The 12,539-nt window shown below is 33.2% G+C and overlaps 1 protein-coding gene across 1 annotated transcript; it reads left to right on the top strand.

Moving 5' to 3' along the window:
• The first annotated feature begins 56 nt into the window (after positions 1-56).
• On the top strand, positions 57-8,474 carry LOC125841458 (signal peptide peptidase-like 2). Its single transcript, XM_049520592.1, has 14 exons — positions 57-578; positions 1,848-2,006; positions 2,105-2,216; positions 2,476-2,595; positions 4,055-4,206; positions 4,305-4,493; positions 5,374-5,408; positions 5,809-5,965; positions 6,395-6,448; positions 6,908-7,000; positions 7,084-7,226; positions 7,684-7,754; positions 7,851-7,934; positions 8,133-8,474. The coding sequence occupies exons 1-14, from the start codon at positions 438-440 to the stop codon at positions 8,255-8,257; spliced, it is 1,635 nt and encodes a 544-aa protein (XP_049376549.1). The 5' UTR covers positions 57-437; the 3' UTR covers positions 8,258-8,474.
• Positions 8,475-12,539: the final 4,065 nt, after the last annotated feature.

Genomic DNA, 12,539 nt, shown 5'->3' on the forward strand with positions numbered 1-12,539 from the left:
TACTCCTATACGAGTGTATTTAAGTTTAATTAAACAAGTAAAACAAAAGTGCTTTTAAAGCTGTCAATAGCTCGGAGATGAAATTAATAATTTACGTTAAATTCAGAGGCGGTTTTTAGATAACATTATTAACAATGAAGTTTATAATGAGCTAAACGACATCGTATAAGTCCATCAAGGCTCATGCTTCGTGATTGTCAGTAGCTCTTCTTGGAAAAACAGTAGATCCAAAGTCCACTCATCAAACTCATAATTTTCTCCTTTGAATTCACCTTTTGTATGATTGAGAAGTAAATAGTAGTTCCCTTTTTCTTCTCTGATTCTTCATATTTTCAAGAATTGTCTGTTTTTCTGTATATACATTTGTATGGTGATGAGCTAGCTGTGAATCCATCAAGAAAAAAAGGGATTTTTTGATTGAAATTAAGAGAATCCCCATGGATTTTCTGAGAATTACTTCTGTAATTTTCATCTGTGGAGTTCTACTGAAATTTCCTGCTAAAGTTACAGCTGGTGATATTGTTCATGATGATGACTTAGCTCCCAAGAAGCCTGGTTGTGAGAATGATTTTGTGCTGGTATACTTTTTTTCTGAGTTTCTAATGTTTGATTTTTCTTCGACCCAGTATGTTTTAGTTGATTATCTTATTTGGGTTTCTTTTAGTTTTGTGTGTTTTTGCTTTGTCGTGGTTGGACTAGTGAAAATTTGGTTGTTAAAGGTGTTGGTTTTAGCTTGATGTGATGTTACTTTCATTTTCTCAGCTGGGATTTTTCAATTTTGTGTGCTTTTGCTTTGTTGTACTCGGGCTAGTGAAAATTTAGCTGTAAAAGATGTTATCTTTAGCTTGATGCAATGTTACTTTCGTTTTCTCATCTGGATTTACTCTATTTTGTTAGTTTTTCGCGTTCTTGGGTTCGAACTTATGAACATTTAGCTATGAAAAAGTGTTGATTCTAGTTTGATCCTATGATGCTGGTAATTTTCTCAAGTGGGTTTCCTGTACTTTTATGTTGTGCTTGGACTAGTGAAAATTTAGTACTAAAAGGTGCTATTTTTAGATTGATCCTATGTTTTTTTTTTGGAAAAGGTAAAGTGTTTTATTGATGATTATATTAGTATTAAGAAGGTACTTTAAAAATACAGCTTAATCCTATGTTACTTTTATTTTCTCAACTAGGTGTCCTCTAATTTTTTTTTGGGTTTCACAATGTTGTTCGGACCAATTAAACTTAGCTATGGAAGGTGCTGTTTTTAGCTTGATCATATGTTAATTTAACTTTCTCAACTAGGTTCCCTCCATTAAAGAATACTTTTAGCTGGATCATGTCTTGCTTTTTTCTTTTTCAACTGGTTTCCTCTCTATTGTTCGGTTTTGCTTTATTGAGTGTGGACTGTTGAAAATTCAGCTGCCTCTGTTAATTAATCTGTAGATTAAGTTATGTCCATCCAAAGTTCCATTTTCTTTTCTGCCTGTTTTGATGTTTTAAGTTATGATTTGATTTTCTTGTTAGGTGGTAATCTATTTATTTTCAGAACAATATAGATCTTGTCATCTTGAGGCAAAATGTGAAGATAAGAACATATTTTCGGAAAGTTCATATAGTATTGATTGCAGATGCTACATTATGGACCTAATGTTACATATTCTGTTAAGCTGCTGGAGTGCAGAACTTTTCATTGTCTAAGCGACATCTTTATTTAACATGGTTATGGAAGAAGTTAACTTTTTTGATTTAGCTTGGTAGTGCTTTAACACTTGCAAAGGTTTATCCATGGTATCCTTTGATTGTCTTTTGTCCATGGTATCTTCCAGTATTTACCTGATAAGTGCTGATTTTTTGGTTAGGTGAAAGTTCAGACTTGGATTAATGGGGAAGAGGATGCAGAATTTGTTGGTGTTGGTGCTAGATTTGGCACTACTATTGTGTCAAAGGAGAAAAATGCACAACAAACTCCGCTTACTCTTTCTGACCCTCGGGATTGTTGCAAGCCTCCAAGGAAAAAGGTTAGTTTCTCCACATAAATGCTTACCAGATGTATACCTCAAGGGAATTTGCTTTATGCTTCTAATAATGGCTTTTGTTTTTCAATCCATTTTGGTAGCTTTCTGGAGAAGTCGTCATGGTAGATCGCGGCCATTGCAAATTCACAACGAAGGCTAATAATGCTGAAGCAGCAGGGGCTTCGGCAATCCTGATAGTAAATAATCAAAAAGGTAATTGGTGATTGATGAATATCCACGGACTATGAAATTATGACTATAAAGTATTTATACTATGTGGTGTAGTAATTGGATGTCTTCTGCAGCAATAATAAGTTAAAGACACTTGAAGTCTAAAGATAAAAAGTTTCTTATTTCTTCTCATTGTTCTCTTTCTGAGGGGGTTGTGTGGAGCTCTTACTGTTGTCTGTTGATTGAGCACTGCCATACCTCACCGCTTGCAGTTGTTTTACGGGTGCCATTTCTCTTGCAGAACTCTACAAGATGGTTTGTGATCCTGGAGAAACTGACCTAGATATACACATACCTGCTGTTATGCTACCTCAGGATGCTGGAATAACGCTTAATAAAATGCTTTTAAATGGCTCATCAGGTAAGATTCTGAGTTTACATGCAGCTTAGATGAGAAAGTTCTTGATATCAACATGTTCTAGGCACTGTTAAAAGCTTAATGCAGGGATAATGCTGTTAAGTAATAAACTCGGTTACGCCCCTAGGGCTGTGGTTCTATGATAAGAAACCAGAACTCTGTGTAGATTGGGCACACATCAGTGTTCAAACCCAGTAACTGCCACGAGGCCTGGCATGTAAGTAAGAGTGGGGTAGAGGGACATGCATGCCCATACTCTTCTGAGTTCCGTACCTGTGGACCAACTAGGCTTGTCCAACTAATCCACAATGAATCTCTCGGTTATAAGAAAATAACAATGACGCGCTTGATCAGAAAAATGCCGGAAAATGATATCTTTACGTGCAGATAGAAGTCAGGTGCTGAAATCATGGTTAATTTGGCCTGCAGTCATATGATAAGAAAAGTAGTATTTTCACAGTTAATCACCTTGTGCTCCTGCAACTTCGTGATTGTTACTCTGGGCTACGTAGTGTGTTTTTGTACTTCCAAAACTAAACTTTGACTCAGGTCATACTAATATTAAGTACTTACAAAGATTTTACATTCAAAGAGATAATAAAAATGCCACTCTTTTTTTTTTTTTTATAACAAAGGAAACCCGCAGCTGCTACCTTTTGGGTGCGCACAGGGTAAAACCCCCGCTCCTATGCAATAGCTCGCAAACCACACAACAGAGGTAACCCGCACCAGGCACGAGCTTGACCCAAAAGGCAAACCCCTTGCTTTCGCTGGCAAGGGGTTTCAAACTTGAGACCTCCAACTGGAAGTCCCAAGCCCAAACCACTGGGCCACCCCCGAAGGGGTTTCGAAATGCCACTCTTTTATGGTGCACAATTTTGTCTAATTACATGCTTATAGTACAAACACAATCTTAAAAAGGAAAAATAAGCTTGAACGTTTCAGCTTCCACGGAAGATATGAGCTTGTCTTGTAGATAGATCATAGAGTGCTATTTCAATGACTAACCGGTCACGTGTTGGAGTGCCTTGTGTAAACTGATGAACTGTGGAGGAACCTTAATAGTTGAGATGAGAAGTAATTTTCAAATTTGATTGTGCAATTTATAGAAATAGAATGTGAGGGATTCAGCCCATAACTTATCGATACAGAAAACAAGGTAAACAGACATGCAAAGGTGAGCAAATGATAATACACATCTCCAGATAGTACATGCATGCAAGTTTGTTGAGAGAAAGATTTGGATGTTCTTTTTATGCTTTGGGATAAATCTAGCTTAGAGCAATATCTTTTTTCTTTCTTTTTGCAATGCTTATATAATTATTTAGGTATCTTAGAAAAGCATTCAACTAAGTTAATTGTTTTTAAAAGGCTTTCATAACAAATTATGAATTTGAAACTCTGGTGGTACTTTATCTTTGATACTGACAATTTTTTTCTGAATCTTTGCTCTTTTATTTAGTTACCGTGCAACTCTATTCTCCAAAACGACCAGTAGTGGACATTGCAGAAGTATTTTTGTGGCTGATGGCTGTTGGTACAATCTTGTGTGGTTCTTATTGGTCTGCTTGGAGTGCTAGAGAAGCAGCTATAGAGCAGGACAAGCTGTTGAAGGTTGTCCATCCTTAATTTAGTAGGCATCTTTGCTAGAGTATGCTGAGATACTTGCGGTTCAGTTTTGCATTGATTTTTCTATTTGTCTCTTCTTGTAGGATGCTTCAGAGAAAGAGCTTCCAAATTTTGGAACTGGTGATTCAAGCACCGTGATGGATATAAACATGATATCAGCAGTCTTATTTGTTGTTGTTGCTTCTTGCTTCTTGATTGTTTTGTATAAGTTAATGAGATTCACATGGTTCTTTGAAATCTTAGTGGTTCTCTTCTGCATCGGTGGTGTGGAGGTGCGTGTTGTTGCTTTGATATGTTATTTATCATAAATGATGAATTTGCAATTACCTTCTTGAATACTTTAGCCCATAGACTTATGTTGGCAGATGATATACTTGTCCATATTTGACTGCCTTAGATAATTATAATGGGATAACACTTCAGGCAGGAAATTGGTGCACCTTGAGGGTACACATATTTTCTTAAATATATGTGTCCAGGATTAGTGTTATAACTTCTATGATGCGTATACAGGATATGATAAGCAACATTATTGTCTTATGCTAATTCTATCCCATGTGATAGCACAGCCTTGAAATTTGTACCCATAAAACCACTAGATAGTGTAAGGTTCATTCCTGATTTGCATAATCTCTTCAGATAAAAAATATAAACTTATGATTAGTTGGTGTTCAGTAAGGTCCCATATTATTTTAAATCAGTTACTGCCTCTGTTTCAAAAAGATTGGTCTGGTTTGACTTGGCACGAAGTTTAAGAAATTAAAAAAGACTTTTGAATCTTGTGGTCCTAAATTAAAGTTATGTCAAATGTACAAAATTGTCCTTAATCTTGTGGTCTTAAACATGCCACGTGGAAAGCAAAAAGTAAAATGTTACCAAAAAAGGAAAGAGGTCATTTTTTTGAAACTGACTAAAAAGGAAAGGAGGTCATTCTTTGTGAAACGGAGGGAGTATTTGTAAACCTTTCAAAAATAAATAAATAAATAAATAAATTTTGCATACATATGAATGTATTGTCAACTTATTTCTTTTAGAGAAGCAGATTTCTAATTCTATTATATTTATATTGTTTATCTGTTCCTCTCTTTCTATGACCTTGTTCTGGCTTCCACAATCTGTTAAAACACTTGTTTCGGTTCCTTTCATGTGCAGGGGCTACAAACTTGCTTAGTTGCCTTGCTAGCAAGGTATGGTTTGTTCCACTTTAGTTGCGTTATACATAGTGTAATTTGCCGTCTCTCTTTTTTTAATTTTTAAATAAGGTAAGGTAATAGTGTAATTTGCTGTCCCTGAACATAGCATCATGCCTTTTGCAACTCTACATTTTTACTACACAATTAGGATGGACAAATGAGCTGTTTTAGTTGTTAAGGAATCCAGCTTTAAGTTGTGTGATGAGAGAAATTACTAGCATTTTCTTAATTGGTGATATCTTTTGTTGTATGAAAAAATCTTTAGATGTGACCCCTCATTTCAAGCATAAGCATAACCATATGAGAAGTGAAAAGTTATTTCATCTTTCCAGCATCGGAAGTTCTGTTACCCAATGAATATCTAATTGTTTCATGTGCTTTGTTCTTTTTTCAGGTGGTTTAAGCGTACGGGACAGTTATACATTAAAGTACCCATTTTTGGTGCAGTTTCTTATCTTACTTTGGCTGTTTCGCCATTCTGCATAACTTTTGCAGTGGTTTGGGCAGTGTACAGAAATTCTTCTTTTGGCTGGATAGGTCAAGACATACTTGTAAGGAACATTTCTTTCTGTTTCCTTTTTTAGCAATGTTTATATTTGTGTTTAAATGGTAGTTTATTTCATATCCCGAGCAAACATTTTTGTTCTTTACAAAAAAGTCTGTTGAAATTTTAGTGTTATGCATTATCAAGTTTATACACAATTATGACAGTTGTGATTGCTATAAACAAGAGATTTTACCACTGGATTGTTGTCCTTTTACTTTATTGTTTGCTCACCAAAGTTGGATTTCGGCGTCCTAAGATGTTTGACACCAATACGTTTACTGTTTTATTCCATACAACTTTCACAAATTTCAAATTTAAATATATTTAACATGAGTGTATCCGATTTTCCATTGCTGTTACATGTGTAGGCTATATTTATTTTACTGTTTGAGGTATATCAACTGATGATCTTACCTTTCTTTCTTTTGGATAGGGTATCGCACTTATAATTACAGTTCTGCAAATTGTGCGGATACCTAATCTCAAGGTAAACAATTTTACCAACCAAGAATTAAATGGAATGAGCTGTATTTCCTTGCATGAATATGCTCAGTTGATCTCATCTTGCAAATTATCTTATAGCCATGCCTGGTTTAAGTTGGTGACTTCTTTTTTACTTGTTATCCTAAGTTGTATATTCTTTGTAGTGGCACAAAGAACATGCACACACAGAAGCAAGCATTGTTATTACATTAACAAGATGTTTATTTTTCAACTGCAGTTCAAGGATTGATACTAGAAATAGTGGGCAAGTTTGCTTATAAAAATCAAATTTATTTATTTTGAGAGATTTTCTTCTTCAGTTGTTAGAAGGTCACTGCTTCGGGTGTTTACTATCTTAATTGCCGCATATTGATGCTCACTCTACTGGCTTGTCTCTTTTACAGCACAGATTTTACAATGATCTTGTCATCTCATATAAATATTAACTAGTATTAAATATCAGGTTGGTTCGGTTCTTTTGGGTTGTGCCTTCATCTACGACATATTTTGGGTATTTGCTTCTCAGAGTCTCTTCCATGAAAGTGTGATGATTGTGGTAAGTAATCACTTAAGTTCACTTGATAACGGGAGTTGCTTCTAGTCTAAGTCAGTAAATTTGAATTTTCCATGTCTTTGAAGGTAGCTCGTGGTGATAAAAGTGGAGAGGATGGTATTCCAATGCTGCTGAAGATTCCACGACTATTTGATCCATGGGGTGGTTACAGCATTATTGGCTTTGGTGACATCCTATTGCCTGGCCTGCTAGTAGCATTTTCACTTAGGTCTGCACTTCCAATTTTAACCATACAAAGCTTTGAATTCGTTCATCACTTTAAATGCTGTCTATATGGTTTTGGTAAGTCGAGTGGATGAATATGGTTTTGCATTTAGGCTTGGGACTTGACTTGCTGCTAGAACAGTCTCTGGAAATGAGCTAACCTGTTTTCCTTCCGTAATTTAATTATCTTGCTGTTATGACATTGAGTTATTACTTTGACATCATACAAAATTCATCATATCCACCTCAGTAGTACACACCTCAGTAGTACACACTACACCACATCCGATATTTTTATAAAATAGAGAATATAGAGATCTCGGACCCTTTCTTCACCCTGCTCACATAACAAATACGCAACTTCAATATTTCGATAAAATAGACACTATAAGAGATCTCGGACACTGATTCCCGAAGTATTTGTTTATTTTTGGTCGTAAACGAAATTTGCTCCTTTGCAGGTATGATTGGCTTGCAAAGAAAAATCTGCGAGCTGGTTACTTCTTGTGGGCAATGATTGCATATGGATTAGGTACTTAACGATATCTTCTATAGATTATGCCTATTGCTTAAGTTGGAGTGTTTTCTGTTCTACAAATTTGAACATATTCTCTTGAATACAATGCAGGTCTTCTTATTACATACGTAGCATTGAACTTAATGGATGGTCATGGCCAACCTGCACTTCTTTACATCGTCCCATTTACCCTCGGTAATTCTCATCATATACTACTTTTTAAGTCGTAATGCAACAATGTTTTAGGTAACCAAACACCGTAAATGACTCTCCCATGGAGACCATTTTCTTGGAAAATGACTTCTGTCATACCAAACAAGTTCTTAAATCTTCATGAACATGGAGTTCCTAGTTTCACAATCACCAAACCGATCTATACACATCTTTGTGCAGGGACCTTTTTGATGCTGGGGAGAAAGAGAGGTGACCTGAAAATTCTTTGGACAAAGGGTGAACCAGAAAGGGTGTGTCCACATGTTTGTCTCGAATCAATCGAAGAATCGAATCGAGAAGGATAAGAGCAATCTTCCTCTTGTAATTATATATATTATACTGACCTATGTATTATCTGTGCTATCAATCATTCATCATTCTGGTATTATTTAGCTGTTTTAAGGCTTAACAAAATCTTCAGTTGTTAAGTACATACACATTTGATATGCCAGTTATTAATGTACAGCTGATTGATCAGCATTTATCACTTTGGTAAAAAAAGTGTAGTTGCTGCTTAACTTTGATTATTGTCTCATATGATCTTTGCACTGTTTGAATATGCCAGTAAAAAAAGGCACCTCGGTACACTAAGCTCCGGCTAGTCACGGGGTCCGGGGAAGGACCGTACTACTAAAGTCTATTGTACGCGGTTTTATCCTGAATTTCTGCAAGAGTCTGTGCACATGTGTTTTGAGTATGGCAGTGTTTACACAAAATCAAAACCATTTGACTTGAGCAGCTACAAATTGAAGTGTGAATACATCACTTCACGAAATGAAAGATACATGTTTTGCATTCGTTGGTTTGATATAAACGCATACAAGTTTTTTCCCAAATGATCGCTATCTGCGTGCACAAACATTTTGCATTCACGCAAGGTTTGGAAAGGATCGCATCCCAAGGTTTCGAAAAATAATGCATCTTAACTTAAAATTTTAATAAATATATATAGATGAATAGTTAAGGGAAATTTATTTTTTTTAGATTATCCCATAGTATATGAATTAAATTATTATAGCATAAATGCACCTTACATATGGGCGGTGCATATTTCATTTTCTTAAGGTTGCTTCAATAATCAAATAGGACCAAAAATATATGGAATATATTAATAATACCTAACATGATAAGTACCCCTTATGAGAATAATATTGCACAATTATTAGCACGACTTTTTCTATTTATAGATACCAAAAAAATGAAGTCACAAACTCGTTTTTATTTAATATTGATTGAGACATGAATTAATATTATATACACCCTAAGTGTTGGCAAGTAAATATTATATATTATAACCCCAAAAAAGATGCTCATATTACCTTATCTTCAACATAATTAATTACATCTCACAAATTAAAGATATATGTATTTTGCCATTTCATTTTGCTTTTTCCATCAATACTACAAAAATAAAAATCAACTATTGATAAATTCTATGCTAACAACAACATCAAATCTAGTATGTTTGTAGATTTTTTTTTACGTAGATCTCGCTCATATTTTTATAGGATAGATAGACTGTTTCTAATAGATACACAATTTTAGAAAAATATTTTCACAATACGTAGATAATTTTTGTAACCAAATAAGAAATTTTGTCGCTAATTCTATTTAGCAATGAATTAGCAATAAATTATTGAAAAAAAATTGTTTGTTACGAGAAATTTAACAACAGATTAATGACAAAATTTATTGGCAAATTTTCAAATTTCTTTTTCTTTTTTTTTTTAAATTTTAAAAAGGTATATTGTAGTCTTATCAAAGCACCAAATTCAAATAAGCCACGTCTTTAGCATTGACATTATAATATGGTTTCTTTTTTCAATTATTTTGTTGTTAATAAAATTGGACCACAAATTTATGAAAATAAATGGGTCGGTTTGTTTAGGCGGCTATGCTGACCCATCATAGTAGAAATAATATTTACTAGTATTATATTTGTGACATTTTTTATGACACGTGGCTAAATTATATGGTTTGGACGGCTTATTATATGTCTACAAATTTAAAATATATTGCATTTTGTCTTTTGGCCAATTATACATTAGAGTTGAAGTCTAATAGTTTTACTTTTCTTGTTTAATTTATCTGGTATTTAAAATTTGTTGATTTCTTTAATTTGAATTCGTGTCAGATAAACTTACTAAGAGAATAAAGTGTTTCATAATTTTTTTTAATTCTCAAAACTCGCACTAGCTAGAGAATTTTCTTATTCATTAAAAATTATTTACTTTACCTTTTCTCCTCCACAATTACCTCACCCCAAAACATTAAAAAGAACTCCAAGAGAAAAAAAGAGAGTTACATTTTATATAAAAATATAAGATAAAGTAGTATAAACAAGTGAATGAGATTCACACCAAAACATTGAAAAGTATTCAAAGAGAAAAAAAAAAAAAGAGTTACTATATATTTTATATATAATAATACAGAAAAGTAGTATAAACAAGTGAATGAGAAATATTATTTGAAAAACCCTACACCTAACTTTCATAAAATTACATTTTATTTTATTACTATCTAATAAAAAAATTCTAGACCTTTTTTTTGTTTGTTTTTTTGTTTGTTTGTTTTGGGAGGCATTGATATAAGAGAAAATCAAAAGAGAATATTTGATTGACCCAAAAATATGCAAGATAATGGCTAGGGCAAGACATAATAAAGGCTTGAAAATGCATGTGAGTAGGACACAATGCCAATTAATCATCTTATAAGTATGAGTTGTATTAGACCATGATGTGCACTTCTCTTTTTGTGTGAGCAACATATATAAAGTTAAATCCAACGCCCTCTTTCATAAAATAAATTGGCAAAAAAAAAGACAAATAGAATTGCCCCACAATGTGTCACAAATGTTTTTTTTGGTAGAATATAATAAATATGGACCATATAGTAACTTTCTAAAAAGAAGTGTGGGCTATTTCTTGTGATTTTGGCCAATACATTATCATAATTTTGAAGGGAATGACTTGATGCATTTATTTTCTTAGCAATTCCTACCTCATGCTGTTTCAATTTATCTGTTTTTTTTAATTCATTTTAAAAAAAGTACACACTTTTATATTTTCTTACTTATTTAATCTTAATATTTCATATTGCATATTTACGACACATAAAATTTAAATATAATATATACATTTAAATTCTAAAATCTTATTTTTTTTAAAAAAAAAATCACGTCTAACCAAAATCAAGACATGAAAAAATTAACAAATAAATAACATTTTTATTTACTCACAAACGATTCCATCTTTCAACCTATCAATTGACAGAATATTTACACATATCATATTCACATTTCCATCTCTTCAACTAAAAAAAGTTTTTTTTTAGAAATAAAAAGAAAGAAAACAAACCATTAATAGAAATAAATTGAGTGATTAGTTTATGGGTAGTTAGTCTTGTCATTTGGATAAGCACTTCCATAATATTCATCTTTTTTTTTCTTTTTTATTTATTTATGTGCAAAGCATATTGACAACAATTTCAAATAGATGGGCCCCAATTTGATGTCACAGCAAGGAATGACATTGATTGATGATGGCCCATTAATCTCAGCCCATCTTAGCCGTTGGGCCTTAGCCCATGTGCTTATTCAAATGTGCTGTCACTTTCCACAACGGTCACATAAAAATTAATTTTTTATGAATAAAACGGCTACATATTTTTAGCCACTCGATTAGCTTTCATATCACCAAGGAAAAATTAAAAGACGCAACACGTGATGTGTGAATTTAAACTTGAACAACATAATATACACAAGCATGATTCTCAAACTTTGTATAATAGTATTTCTAATTTTTATTTTATTTTATACAATAACGTATGTCTCTTATCATACTTTTAAATAGAGCAGTTTAGTTCTAATCTCCTTCTTTTCATGCTATAGTAGCTTAATCCATGTAGTAATGGTTTGAAGCAGTGTTTTCAAAAACGTTTTTTTGGGCGAGTTTCAGGGCAGAGCGCACCAAAAATGCATTGAACGCAAATGGAAAATGCAGATCCATAGTGCCAGTGGCATAGCTATAGCCACCCCAGGGTGTCCAATTGGACATCATTCGTTGGAAAATTATGTTGTATATATATGTCAAATTATACATTTAAAGGATATATATATTTAAAGTTAGACACCTTTAACAAAACTTATGCATTTGGCGTCGTGGTAATTGGTGTCCATTTCAATGATAGAGTTTCGGGTTCGAACTCCAAATCTCACAATATAATATTTTATTTATTTTATTTTAACAGTCAGACACCATTATTCTCGGACACCTTTAATAAAATTTCTGACTCCGCCACTCCATAAGACGTAAGTCCTAAAATTCAAGGCGTGTAAAAATATAAGGTTTAAAGCTGTGAAAAGTAAATTATGTGAATGTGAAATGGTTTGTACGTTAATTTATTTCATGTTTTGTGGCAATAATAAATACATAATATTAAGAGGTTTTCACTCCATTATGGCTAACAATTTTTAAATTTTGCTTAGCTGCCCATATTCTTACAACTATTTCAGAGATTAGGTGAATATAAGTTGGTCTGGACCAGCTAATCAAAGTTTAAATTGTTTTCAAATAATAATAATTAACA

This window comes from Solanum stenotomum, chromosome 10 (genome assembly GCF_019186545.1).
Source record: "Solanum stenotomum isolate F172 chromosome 10, ASM1918654v1, whole genome shotgun sequence".
NCBI classification, from domain to species: domain Eukaryota; kingdom Viridiplantae; phylum Streptophyta; class Magnoliopsida; order Solanales; family Solanaceae; genus Solanum; species Solanum stenotomum.

Excerpts from the sequence above, each read along its gene's own strand:
- LOC125841458 (XM_049520592.1), top strand. The coding sequence starts at position 438 with ATGGATTTTCTGAGAATTACTTCTGTAATTTTCATCTGTGGAGTTCTA. Across the intron at positions 2,596-4,054 it reads GCTTTTAAATGGCTCATCAG|TTACCGTGCAACTCTATTCT; the intron begins GTAAGATTCTGA and ends TCTTTTATTTAG. Across the intron at positions 7,935-8,132 it reads CATCGTCCCATTTACCCTCG|GGACCTTTTTGATGCTGGGG; the intron begins GTAATTCTCATC and ends ATCTTTGTGCAG.